Source organism: Schistocerca serialis, chromosome 1 (genome assembly GCF_023864345.2).
Source record: "Schistocerca serialis cubense isolate TAMUIC-IGC-003099 chromosome 1, iqSchSeri2.2, whole genome shotgun sequence".
NCBI lineage: Eukaryota > Metazoa > Arthropoda > Insecta > Orthoptera > Acrididae > Schistocerca > Schistocerca serialis.
Window position 1 is genome coordinate 570,423,886 of NC_064638.1, and position 23,805 is coordinate 570,447,690.

Sequence of the window (23,805 nt, forward strand, 5' to 3'; positions counted from 1 at the left end):
AAGAAAGTCTACGCAACAGTGTCTCCGTTCCCAACAAGCTTTAGCGGAAGAGGGAGTTATCCAGTGATTTCACATTATTATTCACAGAGCTATTGTCTACTTCCCTGCCTGCCTAGTGCTGTGAGCATCTTAACTGGATTACTTCGTGTGTACGTCCTTAATCGCTTCCCAGTAAAAAAAATCCTAAGTAGCTAAATGGCTGTAGTGGATCGTGAAATCTAATAGCAAAGCTTTTTTTCTTTTAAAAAATAACATCACTTCCACAGTGTACTGACTGACACATGGCAAACCTATAAAACAAAAGATAAAGAACACTGAATCCGAGTTGTAGCGCAGTGCTGCTATCTTTTTACTACCGTTCTCTCGGTTTCGGAAAATGTTTCGCGTCTAAAGGAAAGCTTGACACCAAAGCGCCTGAGCTCATACCAACGACTATATATATATATATATATATATATATATATATATATATATATATATATATATATGTGTGTGTGTGTGTGTGTGTGTGTGTGTGTGTGTGTGTGTGTGTGTGTGTGAAATCTTACGGGACATAACTGCTAAGGTCATCAGTCCCTAAGCTTACACACTACTTAACCTAAATTATCCTAAGGGGACACACACACACACACACACACACACACACACACACACACACACACACACACACACCATGCCCGAGAGAGGACTCTAACCTCCGCCGGGACATGACTGCAGCGCCTGAGACCGCTCGGCTAATCCCGTGCGGTGACAATATTTGTCGTGGCGTATTAGTGCGCGTATCAGTATTCGACTGTGACCTGTGTCATTGTACTGCGACAAGTTTCAACAACAGCTATGAGCGTAGTGGCAGCACAGACTTACCGGCAAACTAAAGTTTCATCATGGTGGTGTGAAACATCAAATGGCCAAATGCCATAATCTTTCTGCTAAAGAAAGCTATCTCACCCTCGCAAAATACCAATACAACATCCTCCTCGCCCCGTGCTACTTTGACTGATTCGACCAACAAAGAAGTACGAGAGGTTGTTCATCTCTTAAACGGTTAGTAACAGCTTCAGAGAAGCTTTTGACACGCAAGTAAAAACTGCTGTCAGGCTCTCTTCTGAAAGTAGAGGTAGATATGTTTTCATGGTAATTATACTGGAAGGCTGCACACACAAATTGAAGTCTGTTTTCGTAATAAAGTTTTTGCAGTACCAGACTCATTCCTTATTGACTAACCTCAGTATTACAGCCGTGTCTCCGTGCCCAACTTGCTTTAGCCGAAGAGAGATTTATCCAGTGGCTTCACATTATTTACAGAGCTATTCCTTACTCGATCCACAGTAAAAAATCCTAAGTAGCTGAGATAGATAGCTTTAGTGGATGGCGAAATCTAACAGTAAACGTTTTATTTTCTTTTAAAACGGGAACAATACTTCCACAGCGTGCTGACCCTGGCACTTAGCATTCTGAAATACTACCGACTGTACTTCCGTTCCATAAAACACAGCTATATTCGTGAACCGTAACAGGTATCTTGATTCCCTACCGTCACGGAAACGAAAAAACAGTACCATAAATGAAGTGAGAGATTACTGGCTATTGGACTCCGAAGAGACATATTCGCGCGCGCCGGTGCGCAGATAAGCTTAAAACGAGAAACTACATCTAACGGCCTTCAGTCGACAAAGCTTGTGAAAATAACCTACTTTCGTGTGGTGTGGGCTGAGAGAAGTTATCGATCATACTGTCATCGTTAGGCCACACTTGCTAAGCTTTGTAAACGAATATCAGTGTTTTTAAGTAGAATAAATAATCACGTTGGCAGGCAGAAATTCGAAACCTCCATCGTACCCTTGACGTTACATAAACACATTGTTTGCGCCCATAGTGTTATCATGACTGTCCCACCTCAATTTCACATTCTTCTCGTAGTGTAACTGATTACACCTCCAGTATAAGAATTCTAAGGGCATTGGTCTCAAAGTCAAACGCTGGCCTGTAAACTATTTCTGATTACAAGATACCAAACACTATAACCCTTTGTCTGTGTATGTTATTTCGAAAGTTCACTTCCTTCTTTTACTGAGTTTCGTTATCCACAAATCCTGGTAACTGTAGTTGTATTCGGAATATGTAAGTTCCTTGCTGATTGGCGCAACCCTCCCCCAAAGAGGTTATCATGTATTCTCCCCACCCATCTGCCTTCTGCTCTATCGCGATTGGCAGACGGTTTGAAGAGGGGACAAGAGGGCGATAGGCCTTCAACTGTGGGCTCTTAAAGCTTTTCCAAAACAAAAAAATTTTGCACCACGATGGAAGAACATTTTACGCGACAGCTTCCCGCGCCTTGTTTCACATCCATTCTCTCTGATCCCTACCGGCCGAAAATAAGAGATCGACTATCTGTAACAAGCGATTTGCGCACAAAGGTCTGAGCAATGTTACTTAACTTGCCGGTCCCAACTGCTAGGTTTTCTCGTATCTCGAATTTGCGCAGATTTCTGGCCCATGTGCTACAGCAAGCGTGTAGAGCAGCCTTTATGCACCAACCCCTATGTCCCCAAACTTTCGCTCGCCCATTACTTTCACAGTTGTGGCCCTAAACTCGACTGGCGAACGGGCGTAGCGCAACCAGTCTGCAACCAGAATTATGGAGTCTGCCTATTGGGACTAAAACAGACTCCGCGGGAATGTAATAACTTCCGGCAATGGTTATTGTTTTCGAGATAGTACTGAAAAGGAAGCTGCCATTTTACGTTCGCAAGTACGTAACTACATTTTATTATAGGGCAACATTATTCATTTAGATAGAATACCTTCCCATAAAAACTCACCAAAAAATCTGGAGCACCAAATTCACAATCAAGAAGTGCCTCAAGTCTACTAATACAGATTTCGGATGAAAACACACCTACATTCATTATCTACAAAGCACTGAAATGCATGGAAGAGAGGGCTTTCCCTTGTACTACATACTGGGGTGTTTCCTTGTTCCATTTCCATATGGAGTGCTAGTAACAATTTCCATTGCAGACTCGGTGCATTTCCCAAGCATCTGACCAATGAATGTCTAGCACTTGCTGTACCCATGACTGATACTATGTGATAGTCTCACTTCATATTTCCAAAAATTGTTGCACCCAACTGCATTTGTAATGCTTTTTACTAGCTATGCAGACAAATTTGTGTGCAGAAGGGACCATCTGGGTGTAGTTTTTCAAGATATAAAAAAGAAATCAGCATCCAAGTGTAAAGTAGAATTTTAATTAACTATTTGATTCTTGCAGTTTCATAAGCAAACAGTCACGTTGAAATTGTACCAAGCAATGACTTACAATTTCACTAATAATAAAATATTGTCAAATATATTCCAGTTTATTTAAAAGACTGACTGGAAAGAGGGGTGCCAGCTGCCTCATTCTACCTTCCTCAGCACCTTTGAAAATTTTCCCACAGATTTTGCCATTTGAGTGTATTTGCCTTTTTTTTTTATATGGAGCTCACTTCAAACTCCAAAAGTTCCCCTGCCACTGTCTCCTCTCACTATCAATTTTTCCCTTCTTGCTCTCTCTTACTGTTACTGTCTCATTCATTCATTCCCACTGGTGATGTCTCTTCTCGCCGTCACTATCTCTGTCTTCCTCGTTATCATTGTCATAGAATCTGTCTGTCATTGTCAATTGCTCTCACCCTCTTTCTCTTTATCATCCCTCTCCCTCCCCCAGCCTGGGACTGTCTGCTTCACTGATTTTCTTGCACTGTTCTGTCGCTGTCGAGTATGTTCCACTGTCCCTACCCTCTTTTTCTCTCTCAGTGCCACTGCCTGCTTCACTCTTTCTGCAACACACCCACTGTCTACTAGCTCCCAATATTTCAAACAATGGAAACTCCAGAATGGAATGTAACAATATTATGAAAAGAAAAGTTTCCACTCATTTGAAACTGAATGCAAACTTTTAATTTAAAAAAAAAAGTTTCAGTTTCAACCCTGTTGAAAACTTTCATATTAGCAACTTTTAAATCATTTTCTTGAAAGAAAGACATGTGACTATACTGTATTTTTTTTCCTTTCCCTGAGAGCTAGAGGAGGATGGGGATGGGATATGGGGGGGGGGGGGGGGTGCCCCTAGATATGGGCACCTTATGCTGGATACTTACCAGAATCTCAGTTGTTGTCACTCAAATGTGTACAGTCTTCTCTTAGTTTACTACAGCAGCATTGAAGTGTCACTCTGTAGTGACTCCAAGGTTCTGCTGTAGTACTGCCACTTCCGCTTTCGAACTACATCACAGATTGTGTTCTTTCACAATCCATTGACAGTTAGGTAACTAATTTTGGCAGTGAGGAAGAAGATGGAAGACTAGAGTTTAACATTTATTTAGATAGCTAAATGTGTTAGCGTCGGCGCAGGGCAACAGAACTACATGGAAGTTTAATTTTCAATGGAAATGTTTTTGTGCAAGTTTCCCTCACAGAGATGTTTCCCTTGATTATTAAGAAAGCCTTCCTAAATGTTCTTACAAAAGGTTCTCTGTCATTCTGGTTGTATGCCAGTGTCTGCTAGTCACCTTGGTGCCCGAGGGTGTTGTCCTTGCCTTGCCATTACAGCATCACCACTTTCTCTGCAAGATGTCAACAAATCTGACTTCATATGGAGTGCTGGCTCACTTTGTAATGTACATCTAACATGACACATTGCGCATCATTTTAAATATTACTCTCAATAAAGTTTCCTTTCTTTCCTCACATCCACGTTGTTTCTTACAGTAATCAAATTCGATAGCCACGACACTGAATTTTGTGAATGCAATGGTGATTTAATTTGCCATGAAGGGTGTAATTTTTACTTGTGGTATCTTTAGCTACAAGGCAAATGTGAGGATGAAACTGGTCACATCTAGCATGCTTCACCTGCCTCTCCGACTTAATTATTTGATGGAGAAGGATAGTAAATTTTTCACAAAAATTCAAGAGCTCTGAACAATTTATAGCACTATACAGGTTTCCTGAAAAATTCTATGTCACCAGTATTACACACTGAATTTACAAAAGGAAGGTAAACCATGGTTTTGTGGCCTGGCCCTTCTATAAATTGACCAAAAGTGAGACTTCCACAGGTGGTATCAAGAAGGCCTACTGCTATAGGCCAGGCATCACTGCATTGCAAAAGGCATCCGCCAGCAACAGCAAGAGCACAGATCACCCAAATCTTTTAGGCCGACCTGCAGTTCCTATTTCACCATCATGGGATTTAATTTAAATTGACAATGCAGACAATTTCTATATGTGACTTGAGCAGCTTATGGCAATGCAGTTAGTGAATCACAAGGAATATCTGGGAAAGTATACAAATTCACTAGTATCTGTAAAAGTAGTGTACATTACTCAAGAAAGGGAAGCTTTTCTTCTTTTGGGTGAGAGAGGCATAACAATGTAATGCAGCTACTGACTTAATTGCAGTTTATATGCACCATTTAATGAGACATTTCTGTCATTAGCTGAACCAGAAGTCTCACCCCTCCCCCGAAGTTACACAGAAACAAACTGACAAATTATTTTTTTCATCAATTTCAAAATCACATGCATGACAGCCAACTGATGACATGCAATATGATCTGCTGGAAACATTAACACACTCATCCATAGCTTTGCCTAAATGATTTATGCGTGGAGCTTCCTGTTTCCATATGGGTAACATCTGGAAACCAATTCCATCTCTCAAACCATCATTTAGAAACAATAAGGATGTCTGAGTGGTGCGAAACTTCCAGCATTTCAGCACTTGAGATGGCCAAAGGTCTTTAAAATGAACCAACCTTCTGAGCCTAATAGATTGGTTGGTTGGTTTGGGGAAGACCAGACAGCTTGGTCATCGGTCTCATCGTGTTAGGGAAGGATGGGGAAGGAAGTCGGCCGTGCCCTTTCAGAGGAACCATCCCGGCATTTGCCTGGAGTGATTTAGGGAAATCACTGAACCTAATATTCTCGCCATCCTCTCCCACAACTTACCTAGAGTCTGACAACTACATTATAACAGCACAAATCTGTTTTCACTTCTGCATCTATTCGTCAACGCATAACAGAAGCAGTCTTGCTCTGACTGAGCTCCGAGACTTGCAGCTTTAATTGGGTCTTCATCCTGTGAATAGTTAACTGTCAGCTTACTGGACTCCTCTTTTAACATTTTTGAATTCATCATTACTGTCATTCAGACTGCCACCTTGCTATTCATAAAAATCTTGATATTCTGACATATAAATAGGCCTACTCTTGTGCAAAAATTCTATCCCTTCACAAATTTTTCAACATTTGTGTGCAGAGTGCATAGAGTAGTCACTTGTTTATTGAAAGTGATTCACCTCTACTGTTACATATAAATACCATAAGCTTTATTTGCATTAAGTCCAAGTCTGTGTGTGTGTGTGTGTGTGTGTGTGTGTGTGTGTGTGTGTGTGTGTGTGTGTGTGTGTGTGTCACAGAGAGAGAGAGAGAGAGAGAGAGAGAGAGAGAGAGAGAGAGAGAGAGAGAGAGAGAGAGAGAGAGAGAGAGAATATCCCTGGATATATTCATTTAAGACAGCTTGATCATTGGTAGAAGCACACATCATCAGTATATTATGCGTATTCAAGACAGACACTCAGCACAGTGGCTGGTCGGAGCTACAAAATCTAAGCAGTTCTAATGATATTAACGGATTTCTTGTCACTGTAAATTTTAGCAAGATAGTATTTGGTGCACATATGCTGTCAAAAGTTTCACACTGCATTAAACGCAGTGCTATCTGCTGCTTAACATTTGTAGCCACCATAACCTAATCAAATCTGTAAGTGTCATTCAATTTAGATCTATTCAGCTCCTCCCATCAGCCACTTCATGAGAATTTTATTAGAGGTTACATGCTTCACAACATACTGAATATGTATAGAAATAAATTTCCAGCAAAGACTATCATAATATGTTTTTACTTCTCTTAATGACAGATTGCTTCCATAGTACAAAAATACTTTGCACATTTCACCAGGGTCGACTGACGCAGTGAATGTGGGCACCTCTGTATTTTATACTGTGTTCATCAACATTAGGACTGAAGCAGTTTTAATCACCCATAAGCAGTAAATAAGACAGTAATTTTGGTGCTTGGTATTAAGTAACTGCAAGACAGGCGCATGCATGATTTTGTAACAATTCCATGTAATTATTCGTGAAGTAAAAACTCTTTCATGTTGGTCCTTTTATTTCTTTAACTTCAATAAGCTCAGATTCCTTTTTTATCTACTTGTAAGAATGTGCTTATTTATGTATACATAACATTTATTGTTTTCTGTAATCTTACAGAGAAATAAAACAACTGCGGAATGCTCCACTGTCTGAAAGTGAAGCGCACTGCAATTCAGAACTGTACCGGCACGAGCGTCACTGCGTATGGCCAGATGCATTGCAGGAGCATGTTGCCAAACGGGTAGCATTCAGACCAAAGCACGGGCCTAACAGGAATTGCACCGAAGCCCTCTGTTCACGGCGCATCATTGTTGTCCACAGCAACGTTACAGCAGTTGACGGATCAGACAGCATTAATGGCTATAACAGACCCAGTACTTACAAGTTGGCAGTAGAATCTTCTAAGAGCCAAGGTACAATTTTTTATAGCAATTTAGCCGCACTACTCTTAGTGACTGCCTGGTACTATGTTCCATACCTATCCAAATATGACTTAATTAACTTACTTCATCCCCATTAACTCACTAGCACACAATTAGAATTTTGTTATATACATAAAGCACACACAGATCCTTCACCAAAAATTGATACCATCATCATAGATTGTACGCACAGATTAAGTCCATCTCACTGAGCAAATCCCCTTCATGGGATGTGGTTCGATCATGATGCCTAACAGTAGCCAGATGATTAACGTAAGTTCATACAACAGGGTCACTTACAGTATCCACATGCAGTCTACCAAATACATCAATTCTGATGGTTTATGAGCCAACACTGTTATAGTTTTTATGAATTTATTCATACTAAATGAAATGAATGGCTGAAAAAAAAACTGCTCTTTACCATTACATACACCAACAATATACCATGTAATGCATGTTGCAGACAGAGACAATGAGAAGACTGTTACAGGGTTAGCTTTCAGCCAAAGCCTTCTTCAGAAAAAAAAAGCACACACACACACACACACACACACACACACACACACACACACACACACACAAACACACACACACACACACACACACACACACACACACACAAACACACACACACAAACACACACAAACACAAGGAAATGGGAGAGACGAATGCTGCCTCGTGGAGTGTGCAGGGACTACATAGTGGCTGGACAAGGCTGCCAGGCGCAATGTCAGGAGGCTAAAGGGAGGGAGGGAGAGCAGGAAAAGGAAATAACTGGTGGGTGAGGGTGAAGGTGAGGGATGGGAATTGTGGGAGGTGAAACGACAGAGCGGAGTGGGAGCTGTTGAGAGGTGGAGGGCGTGAGGATTATAGGTTAACATAGGTTGAGGCCAGCAAAATAACTCCCATCTCCAAAGCTCAGCTGCTTATTGTGCCACATGGTGGTTCACTTTGCACACTGTTTGGTCATGCCCATTCACCTTAATGGACAACTAGTCAATAGTCATGCCAATATAAAAGGTTGTGCAACAATTGCAGCAGAGCTGGTATATGACATGGATTTTTCCACAGGTGGCCCAACCTGGGATGGGTTAGGATAAGCCTGTGACAGGACTGGAATAGGAAGTGCTGGATTGAGAAGTTTGGCAGGTCTTGCACCTGGGTCTTCCACAGGGATATGATCCCTGTGGCAAGGGGTTGAGATCGGGAGTGGCATAGGGATGGACTAGAATGTTGTGGATTATCAGTGGGTGATGACTTTAGGATGAATAGGAAGAATCTTGGGTAGGATGTCCCTTATTTCACAGAATGATATAGGTAAACAAAGCCCTGACAAAGGATGTGGCTCGGTTGTCCCAGTCAGGGTGGTATTGGTCGTCGCTGGTTCCTTTCCTTTTCTTTTCTACAGAAGACTTTGAGTCTTTTCATTATTTCTGACTGCAACTCAACTTGTCATATTTTCGACGAGCAGCAATCTATCCTTTAACATTCCAACCTGGACTTTCCACTGATTAACTAATCCTATCTTTTGGAACTATTAGAGCCGAGAGGTATAGGTTAGGGGTAGTCTGAAAGGAGTGATAGATTATTCAGATCCCAGGAAATCGTGGAACTGTGTGTGTGTAATGCGGGACGGCACTAGAAAATAATCAGTAGCTCAAAGGCTGTTCAACGTGAAGTTTCAGGACAGGACACAGAGACACACACAGAAAGACTAAGGGGAAAAGGTTTGAAATGGGCATAGAATAGGAAGGGAGGAAGAGGTGAGCTGGAATGTAAAGGAGGAGGAGAATAAATGGGAAGATAGAAAATTGCAAAGAAGATTGTTTCCATAAGATAGACCTGCATCTGGCAATTGTTGTTGTCTTCTCATTTTCAATAATGAAAGTAAGAGGGGTCCTCAGAAGACCTATGTAACAAGATATCTGAGTGGAAATGTGACAGCAGATGAAGGTACAGCAAGTACAAAATAACAGACTACAAGAAGCTGTCTTGAACAATTATTTTCTTCAAGGCTGACTGCCTTTTTTTTAATCTTCGAATGAAGCTAGGTTAACAGTTTGGATGATTTTGCTAAAAAGCTGTACAATGTTAGAACAGCTTGTTTTATTATCCGTTAAAAGACAAATAATCCTGTCAGTTTCTGAACACATTGGTTATATAATCATCCATACTTACATGGGAAAACATATTGTTACGGCTAACTTGCTAGTAGTTCACGTTAGTATTGGATTAGTAACATGGATAAGTTTCATCCTTCCATTTTGTCACTCACTTTCCTGTTCCAATTTCTTTTTCAATTTCACTGGCTATAAATCTTCTACAAGAAATATATTTATGTTTCTGCACTTGGTGCTCATCTTTTATCTGAAAGTGTGTACATTTGCTTAGATTCAAATGAAAATTTATGGATGGAGAAGCATAAAAAACGTTGATCAATAAATGTAATTATATTGTCTTATAATCAGCAATATCTCTCAATATTATCATACTTTCTATTGCAGGTTATGTAAGATTACGGAGCATCAACATGCCTAACAAGCAACGCCGTATGTCATATGATGTCATTGACAGTGGGAAGTCCGAGGAGCCAATATACGCAGAACACAATGATGTCTTAATAACTGAAAGAAATGATACAAGACAAACAGATATTGAGAACCACCCTCCTCCTCTTCCTCCTTTTCCACAGTCTCTACCTCTAGAAGTTGAAGATGAAACAATAAGTGAGACCAGTGCAAGTCATGATCAGTCAGCAGCTCTCACACCTGGTGAGCAAGTACTACAAGATTTGGAAAAACGGATTGAAGGTTTTCCAAATGCATCATTGGATACAAAACCAGAATTTTCTCATGTCCTACCACTACTTGAAGTTACAGAGACCACTAAGTTGAGATACCAACATGTTCTTGGTCCTCAGAATCCTGAACAAGTCTCTTCGGAAGTCGAGAACAGAACATCAGCACGTAGACCCAGCGGCACAGGGCGACCACTGCAGTACCGCCTACTACCCAGCATAAACATGAAACCTGCAAAATCACTTTCTGATTTAGACCACATAGGACAGAAACCAAATCGAACCAGATTGAGCCCACCCAGCAGTGAAAGCTCTGGTTATAAATCGATATCGCCACATCGTAGCAATCCAAGCAGCAGAGGAAGTGAATCAGATTACGGATACAGCACCATAACAGAACTGAAAACACCAAGGCCCGTTAATACACGTCGTTTAGGGCACATGCCAGAACAGACTTGTGGTATTCCAAGTGAATGTTTCATCAGAGTTGAAGTGCGAACAATTCAGACTGGGACTTACGATGACAGTGACTCTGAAAGTGATGGAATATACAGCAAGTCACATAATCCTCCACAACGAAGCAGGAAACTTTATGATGAGTTTTATTATTTGAATTCAACAATGTACATGGCAAGTTTTGCAGATATATTTGTTGAAAGAATATCAGAAACACTAGGATTCACAGCAGAGAATGTGGAACTAGCAGAAATGCAAGGTGATAAAATTTACTGTGATACAGTTAAAAGCATAACAGAGAAAATAAAAATGAAGGTGCGAATGGACATTACACCTTCCATACACTGCAAATCATGGCCAGTGCAGGCTCTTGAGTGGCACCTGCGTAACCGAGTCTGTATACTTGACAGGAGCCAAAACTTGAAGTACACATGGCCAACTAGTGAAATGATAACAAATGTTATGCGAATGGGTTACCATATTTTGCCTATAGGTTACACACCAACTCATGGTTCTAACAAAGAGAGTCACATAGAGTGGCAGATTGCCTTTCCAGAAGCTGAAAACTACTTAGAACAGTATCTTTCACATCCACAAATCTTTTGTTATTTGTTTACTTTAGCACTGCAAAAGAATTTTCTCGACCCACTAGTTAAGTCTGAACTAAAACTACTGCCTGCACATATTCGGTCAGTACTCTTCTGGGAATGTGAGAAAAATTACGCTATCTGGAAGGAAGACAGGCTTGGTGAATCACTTCTACGACTACTAACAGCAGTTTATGACTGTCTCAAAAGGCGGCGCCTTCCAGATTATTTTCTCAAGAGTCATAATAAATTTGAAAGCATACCAGGTAGAAACTTGTCAAAAATTCAGGAGAAATTGCATTCCATCATGGAAAATCCTGTTAAATACGCACTCATTGCTGCTCGTAACTTATACTACATTTCTAAAGACCAGGATACATTCTACCCCAAATTTGATTTTGAAAAGCTGGACAAAATAATTTCAGCAGAAAATTATGCAAAACTTCTTAATCCTTTACTTGCCCAACCACCTAAACCACAAACACTAGTGCCAGAGGAAGATACCTCAGAAGAAGAGGAAGACGATGAAGGGTATGACCTTGACCGTCAATGGCATAAAGATGCACATAGGGACATTGAAGCTAAGAAGGCTGCACGCAGAATAACAAAAGCACCAAAAACTGTCGCAGAAACAATCAATGTTTCGGTAAGTTGACAAATAACCAAACCAAGCAGTGCCAACAATTCACAGGTCATGCACATGCATAATCACATTATGTATTTTTTGACTCTGTGTAATCATGTTACTTGTCCATCCATGTTATTTATTTACTTGACAAAACTGGTTTTGCTTTGGCTGACTGTGCTGAGGATACAAATTAATATGTCAACCCCAGAGGAACTCAAGACATTATCTTGGGACATTTCTGATAATGAAGAGTTGTGCAAGTTTATTAAGATATTTAATAATTCGAAATGTTTATCAGCTTTGAAACTTTCTGGCAGATTAAAACTGATTACCATTATGAGGGAATGTTGTTGACACAATGACAATATGAGGAATCAGTTAGACCACTCTGACACACGTTTCTGTTTGCCGTGTAGCTCCTTGCAGCATAATCATGACAAAGGGAAAGATCCATTATGGCTTGAAATTCTAATGTCCAAGTTGTGATGGCTGCCTGCATTCATTTCACTCTTTCTTGTGCAAGCAACTACTTTGCTAATTTATAAGTTAACACTGGCAATGCTGACTTTGATGCCATGTTGATGCTGGCATTCACAACCACCCTTATAAAAATGGAGAAAAATACTAGCCATTTCAAAATCAATGTTGGGGTTTCAAGACTTTTAGCATTTATTACATTCAGCTTACAATTAAGAATACATCAAATGAAAAAGCAACTCTAATGCTGTTGTCAGGATACCTGTCCACTTGCACTGTTTTCCGTGTGACCAGTGAACAGAAATTTGTGTGTTTACAGTTTGCAAGGACTGAATCTGTAGTTACAGTGCAATGTGTGTTCCATACTAAGTTCCATTGTAATTCTCCAAGTGATAACATCCATAGACGGTATCATGTGTTTGAAGACATTGGCTGTCTTTGCAAAGGGAAGAGTATTGGACGACCAAGAGTGAGTGAAGAATGTGTTGAATGAGTGAGAAAGTCTTTCACACATAGCCCCAACAAACCAGTTTGGAAGGCTAGCCACGAATTAGCAATTCCGATGACTTAAGAAGAAATTTACAACTACGTACTTGTTGCCTGCAGTTGCTACAAACTCTAAATCCTACAGACTATGGTTTATGTGCCAACTTTGCAAACAATATGCTGATGCACTGTGTCATCTTCAGTGATGAATCGTTATTTCCGTAAGTGGAAATGTGAATACACATTATGTGCACATCTAAAGATCAGGAAATCCCAACAAGATTGTACAGCTGCAACAAGACTCCCCTAAATTCGTGGTGGAAAGTTTATGGGCCTTTCTTTTTCTGTGAATCAACTGTAACTGGTGTTCCTTATCTTAATGCACTAGAATCACAGCCTTTTCCTAAATTGGAATACTGAATCACGAAACATTATTTGGCAACAAGATGGTGTACTGCTTTGCTGACACAACTCAGTAAACATCTGGTTAAATAATGTTGTACCCAACCATTGGATTGGCCCCAAGATGCCAAATGGCGGAGCTCACTCTGCATGACCTCCACATTCATCTGATCTGACATCATGTGATTTTTACCTTTGGGGGTTCATAAAGGAGCTTGTGTATGTGCCTCCACTACCAACTGTTCTACCAGATTTAAAGAAAAGGACTGAAGCAGTTGTTGCAACAATTACTCCAGGCACATTGGTCAGGGTTTTGGGAGAAGTCCCCAACTGACTTGGCTGCCATGTGCTGAATGGTACTCAAACTGAACACTTAAGAAAAACTGTTTGAGTTGCTCTTTCATTTGAGTTATTATTCATAATTGTAAATTGAATGCAATAAAAACTACGAAGTCCTAAAACCCCAATGTCCAAATTGAAGTACCCATACTTACATCATTTCCCAGTCTTCCCTGATGAAATGCTCACCAATTGGTCTCCTCTTTTTTCATCCACTTCAAACAGACCAAGATCCAGTATTTTATACATTACTTCAACTCATCCTTTATCAAATCTGTAGTCTAGCAATCATCTTCTGCTGACTTAACTGTGTATGTACATCACACTTGTCTGGCATTTCCAAGTATAAAATGTGGTGTCCACCATGGAATGGACATTTCCCTTTTCTTTAATGTTAGATTTACCAGATATTTCAACCAGTTGTGAGGTAGGATGGATACATTAACAGAAGATGGCTTCTGAAGCATAATCCACTGACCATTAGTAAAATCCTTAATGCAAGAACAGTAACTCACTCCATAGTCTTAAAACACTGTGCTATAGGGTAAACGGGGAAATTAATGAAATGCTTTGTTACAACATAAGAATGATTTGTATTTTAAGTAAGCTACTTAAAACAATGATATGTGGTACTGGTGCATAGCTTAATTACAAGTATATTGAAAGCTACTCTCGCAAAGCTATCAAAGTAGAAAATGGATTTAATTGGCAGCTAAATAAATTGATAGCAGACAAAGAGAGAGAGAGATTTTTAGGACTTCACATTAAATTTAATGTGCATCTTGCACATTCAAGTGCATCAATGTGTAAATAACTTTTGCACATTTTTTGCTTACCTTTCTCAAATCTACATAAAGCAATTTAATTTTTAATTACTTTGTATTTACCCCTTCACAACCATAATCATGATAGCTTTGGATTAAATGTCCTCTACCAAGACACCAAGATATATGTTCTGTAAAGTTCCATATAACACAGGCCAACGAAAAATTGCTTTTGAAAAACTTTTTTACTTTGATAGCTGATCTTTATAGATTTTTACAAGCTGAATCCAAATCTAGCCTTAATTTTTTTTATATCACCCACAGTTTTTGAGCAATATGCTTTTTATTATATAGTATAAAAATACTGTGCTATAGGGTAAACGGGGAAATTAATAAAATGCTTTGTTACAACATAAGAATGATTTGTATTTTAAGTAAGCTACTTAAAACAATGGTATGTGGTAATAGAGGTTTCACTTGTCAGCTGGAAGTGGTTTGTATTTTCTTTCTCTTTTTTCTTTGAAGCTTCTTGTGTAGCTTTTTCTATAATGAGTCACTTGCTGAACTTCTCGTTGAAGTGACAAACAGTAGTCCATCATGTTGGTGTTCCAGCGGCCTTGGTAGCCTTTTACCATCACTTTAATGTCCTGGTGAAAATGCTCTCCTTGCTCCTCGCTAACATCTCCTATATTGTCTGGGAAGTAATCAAGGTGACTGTTCAAAAAGTGAACTTTCAGGCTCATTAAACACCCTAAAGTTTTAAACTTCTTTAACATTTTGGCTGCAAGAGAAACATATTCTGGGTCTCTTTCATGCCCTAAGAACTTTGTAACAACTTGCTTGAATGATACCCATGCTTCTTTCTCATTTAAGGTCAGTGTGGTTTCAAAGTTAACATCAAACATCAATTTTCTAATGTCAGGTCTGACTAACACGCCTTCTTTTAATTTAGCTTCTGAAAGGTGTGGAAACTTTTGGCAGAGATACTTAAAACATGGTCCATCTTTAAGCAAACCCATTACAAAGTGTTTCATGAGGCCTAACTTTATATGTAGAGGTGCTAGGAGTATGTTTTTTAGATCTACAAGGTTTTTACATAGAATATTCTTCGCACCAGGTGTTAAAGACTCCCTCACAGGCAAGTTCTTTCTGCACCAGTGGTGATCCCTAGCCCTACTGTCCCATTCACACAAGAAATATGGAAATTTGGTAACGCCACCTTGCTGACAAGGAGCATGCATGTTACTTTTAGATCACCACATATCGTCCAATCATGAGCAAAATACCCTATTTTATTTAGCACTATTTCTAGGTTTTAATAGCTTTCTTTCATATGTACAGAATGTCCAACAGGTATAGATGCATACATTTTACCAGCCTTTGAACTAGTTTTGGATGAATCAATAAACAGCCTCCAGTCTTCCTTTTCGTATTCAATACCAAACTCATTCATGAGACTGGGAATGTCTGAGCAGTACACTAAATCTTGTTGAGAAAATTGCTGCTCTCTCTCTTTCTGTACATGTCTATGCTGATTCCAACTGCCAATAAGTTCCTTTCCTTCAATCTACAGCCAAGCAGTTCAGCTTTTTCTTTCGTTAAGCCCAGATCCCTAACCAAATCGTTACGCTTTGAGTAACCAATTTGTGCTCTAGACTTTCTGTATTACAATGGAATTCATCATCTGGTTCATTTAAATCACACTGCACATCAGAAAATACTTTTGTTGGAATAGAATTTAAATCATCTGGTGGTTCAGGAACCGGCAAATCTACACCATGCCCTACTTGTCGGATGGCAGATGGAAGGTTAGGGTAGCTTATTACCTTCTTGTTTTCCGAATTATGACCAGTAATATCAACACTGCAAAAGTAGATATCATCGAAATTATTTCTTGGCTCCTTCCATATCATAGAAACAACAGGTCTAAAGGCTTTTTTCTCCTTTTTGGACCATTTTCTCAGATCTTGAACACACACATAACATACCTTAAGCGGTGCCCAAGATTTATCTTGATCACCAAGTTTAGATCAAAAGTATAACCTTTTTCACAAAGTCTGTAATGTTTCTTTGGCGTTCTTTAATCACAAATTCAACACAAAAGCAGAGTTTTTACAACCACGATTAGACATCATACTGAGCACATGTACAGGAAACAGCAAAGTGATGTTTGGTTGACAGTGAACAAAACACCATCTGTTAACACAAAAATAGATGGTTCAAATGGCTCTAAGCACTATGGGACTTAACATCCAGGGTCATCAGTCTCCTAGACTTAGAACTACTTAAACCTAACTAACCTAAGGATAGCACACACATCCATGCCCGAGGCAGGATTTGAAACTGCGACCGTAGCAGCAGCACAGTTCCGAACTGAAGCACCTAGAATCTCTCAGCCACAGCGACCAGCACAAATATAGAATCGACCTTTTTTAGCTAGCAAGTGTTTTTCAGCAGTGCTACCAGTGTCATCTACATTCATTACATCTCCTTTTTAAATTATTTTAATTATATAAAAGCTGTTAAATTCTTTTAAAAAAATCACGTAATATAATAAATTTAACTGTAAAATGTGAAGAAGTGGCGGATGATACAGTTTTTTAAGCATCATATTTGGATTTTCCACCCTAAAAAAAACCACAAGAATAAGGTATTTTCAGCAAAAAAGTTTTTCCATTGTTGGCCTATGTAATTAATTTGCTCTTTACACAGCAGCAGCCTGTGTCAGATTTTGAAAAAATAGCACTCAGATTTAAATCTTACTCTGTGTATAAGGTCTAGGTGACTGTGACATGTTTTCAGCAGCTGTCACTGTATATATCATACAGATTAGCAAATTACTAGTTTTTTTTTAATCTGAGATAATTTATAATATCAGAATTTCTAAATATATGGAAGCGCTCATATTCACTGCTTTGATGTCTTCTGCAACTATATCCCAATAACCTGTAATAATCACGCACAAAGACACTTCACAAATTTTAATGCTATTTCAGATGCTCATTTCATTTCATAATATGAAGGACTTATGTAACCTCAACCTAAAACTAATTTTTATTCATTTATTTTTTTGCAGATACATCCTCAAAAGAATGATCCAATGAGGAGTAAATTAGTACTGGAGTTATTCATCCCTCATTTTATTGAGATGGCCAACTACAGCAACAAATACAGATCACATCAGCAGGCTATATTTTATCTCAAACATGCTGAACGGCTTACAAGACTGCTTGCAGAACAACCAGCAGCTAACAAGACAGATATTGAAATGCTTATGACACAGATCAAGTCAGCACAACAGGCCACGAGAGCTAGTGAGAGATACAGCCTGAAGCTACTGTGGCCTACCACTAAACCACCTAATGAAAGTAGCACAGACAAGTCACCAACATTCGCAAGAAGACGGACAACACAGGAGATAACAATTGTAGATGTGCATCAAAGACCAAAGCGTGTTGTATCAATTGAACTACCAAACGATGTTTCTGAATCCATTGATCTGTAGAAATCTAAACTATTGGCAATTTTTTCTTGACATCTATGTTAAGATGTTTTACAATTGTTATATTTAAAAAAATTCCCCTCTGTCCTGTTAGTGGTATTGCCTATGCAGTAAATAATCTGTGATAATTTTGTAATATTGTAGGCAAGCATCCAACAGAGGAAAATGACAGTATGAAAATCTCCAAATGTATGTGCTTTATGACACACTCATTTGTTCATAAAAAAAATACCTTCTTCAGTTCTAATAACATTAATTTAGAAATTTATTTTGTTTACAGAATTCATTACTTCCTAATAGGATAGTAGCTAGAGTCCAAGAAAAGTGTTTTTATAGGCTTAGAATGTAGTCACCGTATTCCATTTATAATTTATATTAACCTTTAACTGTGTACTGTTATTTCAGAGAGAACTGTGCACTTTTGCCAAGAGCTCAAATACAGTGACAAAAGTAATTAGTAGGACTTAGTATCATAAGAATCTCATTAAATCATTACTAGATATATATATATTTTAAATATGATCATTTGTACTTACATCTACACCATGTTCCATGTAGAAGTCAGCTGTTCCCATACTAGCATAGAGTTTGTAACCCATATTCTGGAGAGCCTGGACACTGGGTAATAGCTCCATTTTGTGCTGAAAATAAATATAGACTATTGTTTCTCTATTGTAAATACTCGAAAATAAACAGATTAGTTCATTTACACTTATTTTTGTGTTTGTTATCATAGTTCCTTCAAACTCAATGAAGTGCAGCTATTATTCACAGAATTCTGTCTGCTTTACTCAGTTCATATAACATTTGAAAACATTCTTGCAAACACTTTTACGTGGAACAATTCAGATAACTGGAAATGAAGGTAGGGGCAGGGAGGAGAGGAGGCACAATCTTTGACAAACTAGTCAAGATGTTATAAAGATAATGAGACTTACCAAACAAAAGCGCTGGCAGGTCGATAGACACACAAACAAACTATCGACCTGCCAGCGCTTTTGTTTGGTAAGTCTCATTATCTTTGGTTTTAGATATATTTTTCCTACGTGGAATGTTTCCCTCTATTATAGTCAAGATTTTAATAAGAAATGGAGTTTTATCCTGAGTTCTTAGGGCTAGGAATGAAGGAAAATAGTCAAGGAACATAAAAAGTCTGGAGGATGAATGTGGATCCGGTTTAACTGAAGCATGGTGAAGGAGGGTGCGCACATGCGTACATGTGCACACCTGTAAGAGCTCGCGCACACGTGCATGAGACCAAATGTAGAAATTGTTCATGGATGTTACTTATCAGTTTCATAATGCTGACTGTGTGTTTATGTCTGGAAGACTTCTTATGTTTTGTTGTTATAGTACTGCAGGAAAGGAACACTTGTAGCACTGAAATGAACCTTGGTCAAAAATTTGAGAACATTTAAGTTAAATAACATATGGCAACTTACTAGTTAAAAACAATAACTCAGAGCTAAGCACACAGGAATTTATCTACAAAAATTTAAAAATTAAAAGAGAATTTTCTCTCACTGAAAGGAATAAGGATACCCTCATTTAATACTGTTCAAACCGGATCATTTTCACTTTGTGTATATTTCCTGCACCATGGACCCTTAGCAAATTTTGTTACTGGGACAGGCAATAATTTGCTCTTGACTGATTCTCCTCTGAGGGAAGTATTAGCCTGTAACAGTCGAGCGGCAGACAGGAACATATTGATACTGCTTACTACAGCTCAACTATGAAACTTGTCAACAGTTCACAAGGACAAGAAAAGTAGCTGCTGACGAAAACTAATGTAGGTGTACCATTAATAAAGACTTACTGAAACTCAAGTTTAGATGCAAACAATTGCAGTTTAAGTAGCATACAAGTCTTAATTGCATTGTTAGTCATTTCTGCTGAACGCAGTGCAATTTTATTTGCGAGGCAACAAGAGTGTATTTCACCATTTCATTTATACAATCCTGACTTCTGTTGCCAATTTCTGTTTTGTGAAATCAGAGTCAAGAACCTGGAACTTGGCACTTTTGTTCGACAAATAATACCTTGAAGCTGCCCACAGAAAGAAGTATTGCATTCTTAGGGATTTGGAACCCAGTGCTCAGCATGGCTTTCAAGTATGCCTCATATCTGTTTTCACCAAAGCAAGCCACTTCCCCAGTTGAAGCCATCTCAACACCCAACATAACATCTGCACCTGAAATACAACAACACATTCTGTCAAGGCACCTGACCTCTGCATACACTTAAATATTTAAATTAAAGTTAAAAATATATACACACAGGTTACTAGGAATAAGTTTGATACATGTAATGCTCAGTTAACAGAAGTCTGGGCTAATATTAATTTACAGTTTCTAATCGGCATTCTGAATGAAAGATTGTACAAAATATGAAACTTCCTGGCAGATTAAAACTGTGCACCGAACTGAACGCAGGAGAGCTTCTGTAAAGTTTGGAAGGTAGGAGACGAGGTACTGGCAGAAGTAAAGCTGTGAGGATGGGGCGTGAGTCGTGCTTGGGTAGCTCAGTTGGTTAGAGCACTTGCCCGCGAAAGGCAAAGGTCCCGAGTTCGAATCTCGGTCCGGCACACAGTTTTAATCTGCCAGGAAGTTTCATATCAGCGCACACTCCACTGCAGAGTGAAAATCTCATTTTGTACAAAATATGCCTTTTCCAGTGTGGTCAATAAACCAAATTATAAATCTGTCAGTGGTATTTTATACAAACTACAATCACCCACACTGAAAATAGTTATTGCTATTCCTGTCACTGCATGCATATAAAGAAGCTATGGAACTATTGTATGGCATTGACAGCAGACAACTTTAACAGCTCCCTTAAGATCTTTTTTCCCAATGATATGATACTGTGCCAGTAATATGTTGTTTGTGTGCAAAATAGTAACAGCATAATTTAATCAGAATTTACACTTGGTTTGAGAATGATGAAAGGAGGCTGTATATGTGAAACAGACCTGGAGGCAACAGAAGGTTTCAAATTCATTATATACTGGTAAGAGAGAGATTCCAGAATCAGAATTTAAATTGTAAGACATTTCCAGGTGCAGATGAGGACTCTGACCACAATTTATTGGTTATGAACCATAGATTAAAACTGAAGGAATTGCAAAAAGGTATGAAATCAAGGAGATGGGATCTACATAAGTTAAAAGATCCAAAGGTTACTGAGAGATTCAGAGGGAGCATGAGTCAATATCTGACTAGAACAGGGGAAAAGAATATGAAAGAAGATGATTGGGTAGCTTTGGGAAATGACAGTGAAGGCAGCAGGGGATCAAATAGGTAAACGAAGCAGGTGAAGGAATACAGACATCTAAAAAATGAGACTGACAGGAAGAGCAAAATAGCTAAGCAGCTAAGCATGAATTGCACAAATGTAAGGATTCAGAAGCATATAGCACTAGGGTCTTTGGAGAACAGAGAAGCATCTGCACGAATATCAATAGGTCAGATGGAAAACCAGTCCTAAGCAAAAAGAGAAAGCTGAATGGTGGAAGGAGTATATAGAGGGTCTACACAAGAGAGAAGAACTGGAAGGCAATATTTTACAGAAATGGAAGAGGACTTGATTGAAAATGAGATGGGAGATGTGATACTGCAAGAAGAATTTGACAGAGCACTGAAAGACCTGAGATGAAACAAGGCCCTGGGAGTTGTTGACATTCCGACAGAACTACTGATAGCCTTGACAGAGCCAGCCACAACAAAACTTTTCTGTTTGGTGTGAAAGACGTATGAGATGGGCTAAATACCCTTTGACTTCAAGAAGCATGTAATAATTTCAGTTCCAAAGAAATCAGTTGCTGACAGGTGTGAAAACTACTGAACTATCAGTTTAATAACTCATGGCTGCAAAATACTAACACAAATTCTTTACAGACGAATGGAAAAACTGGTAGAAGCCTAGCTCGGGGAAGATCAGTTTGGATTCCGTAAAAATGTTGGAATACGTGAGGCAACACTGACCCTACAACTTCTCTTAGACTATAGGTTAAAGAAAGGCAGACTTACATTTATAGCATTTGTAAACTTAGAGAAAACTTTTGACAGTGCTGACTGGAACACTCTCTCTGAAATTATGAAGGTAGCAGAGGTAAAATACTGGGAGTGAAAGGCTATTTAGAACTTGTACAGAAACCAGATGACAGTTATAGGAGTTGAGGGTCATGAAAAGGAAGCAGTGGTTAAGAAGGGAGTGAGACAGTGTTGCAGCCTATCTGCACTGTTATTACATCTGTCACTGAGCATGGAATAAAGGAAACCGAAGAAACATTTAGAGTAGGAATTGAAGTTCAGGGGGGAGAAATAAAAACTTTGAGGTCCACCAATGTCATTGTAATTTTGTCAGAGACAGCAAAGAACTAGGAAGAGCAGTTTAACAGAATGGAAGTGTCTTGAAAGCAGGATGTAAAATGAACAACAACAACAACAGCAGCAGCAGCAGCAGCAGCAGCAGCAAAACAAGGATAATGGGACGTAGTCAAATTAAATCAGGTGATGGAGGAATTAGACCGGGAAATGAGACACACAAAAGTAAAGAGGATATAAAATATAGATTGGCAATGACAATAAAAGCATTTCCATTGAAGAGAAATTTAACACTGAGTATAGATTTAAGTGTTAGGAAGTCTTTTCCGAAGCTATTTGTCAAGTTGTAGCCACATGTGGAAGTGAAACATGGACAACGAACAGTTCAGATGAGAAGACAATAGAAACTTTTGAAATGTGGTGCTACAGAAGAATGCTAAAGATTAGATGGGTAGATCACTTAACCAATGAGGAGGTACTGAATAGAATTGGGGAGTGAAGAAATTTGTGGCACAGCTTAACTCAAAGGAGACTATCAAGACATCAAGCAATAGCCAATTTAGTATTGGTGGGGAAGTGGGGGAGGGGGGGGGGGGGGGGGTAGAAATCTTAGAGGTGAACAAGAGATGAATACAGCAAGCAGATTCAGAAGGATGTAGGTTGCAGTAGTTATTCAGAGTTGGAGAAGCTTGCACAGTAACATGGAGAGCTGCATCAAACTAGTCTTTGGACAGAAGACCACAACAATAGCAACATCTGCCTGAAGTTCATAGATCCATACAACACCTGCATAAAAGATTTAAGAGCAGTTAACAACAGTTGCCTTTGAAGTCTACATGCAACTGAACAGTCTCACTTTTTGATATTTATTGGGACTCTAGATTCAACCTGATATTCATCTCTGTTAAAACATGTGTGGCGTAAGTAGTCTTCGTAGTTTACAAATAATGTAATTTTTTGTGATACAAAGCCAGTTGTACATGCTTTGACATTTATGTAGCAATTTATTGTAGTGAATAAACAGAGCAAAATGTGCAACTACACTCCTGGAAATTGAAATAAGAACACCGTGAATTCATTGTCCCAGGAAGGGGAAACTTTATTGACACATTCCTGGGGTCAGATACATCACATGATCACACTGACAGAACCACAGGCACACAGACACAGGCAACAGAGCATGCACAATGTCGGCACTAGTACAGTGTATGTCCACCTTTCGCAGCAATGCAGGCTGCTATTCTCCCATGGAGACGATCGTAGAGATGCTGGATGTAGCCCTGTGGAACGGCTTGCCATGCCATTTCCACCTGGCGCCTCAGTTGGACCAGCGTTCGTGCTGGACGTGCAGACCGCTTCATCCAGTCCCAAACATGCTCAATGGGGGACAGATCCGGTGATCTTGC

The 23,805-nt window shown here is 39.1% G+C and overlaps 1 protein-coding gene across 1 annotated transcript in view; it reads right to left on the bottom strand.

The window, feature by feature from the left end:
• LOC126476194 (CAD protein) overlaps positions 1–23,805 on the bottom strand; it is a 554,755-nt gene that overhangs the window by 312,714 nt on the left and 218,236 nt on the right. Inside the window, exons 18-19 of the mRNA XM_050103525.1 lie at positions 20,114–20,265; positions 18,608–18,712 (exon numbers count right to left, since the gene is read on the bottom strand). Coding sequence (XP_049959482.1) covers positions 18,608–18,712; positions 20,114–20,265 — 257 coding nt within the window. The remainder of the gene's footprint in view (positions 1–18,607; positions 18,713–20,113; positions 20,266–23,805) is intronic.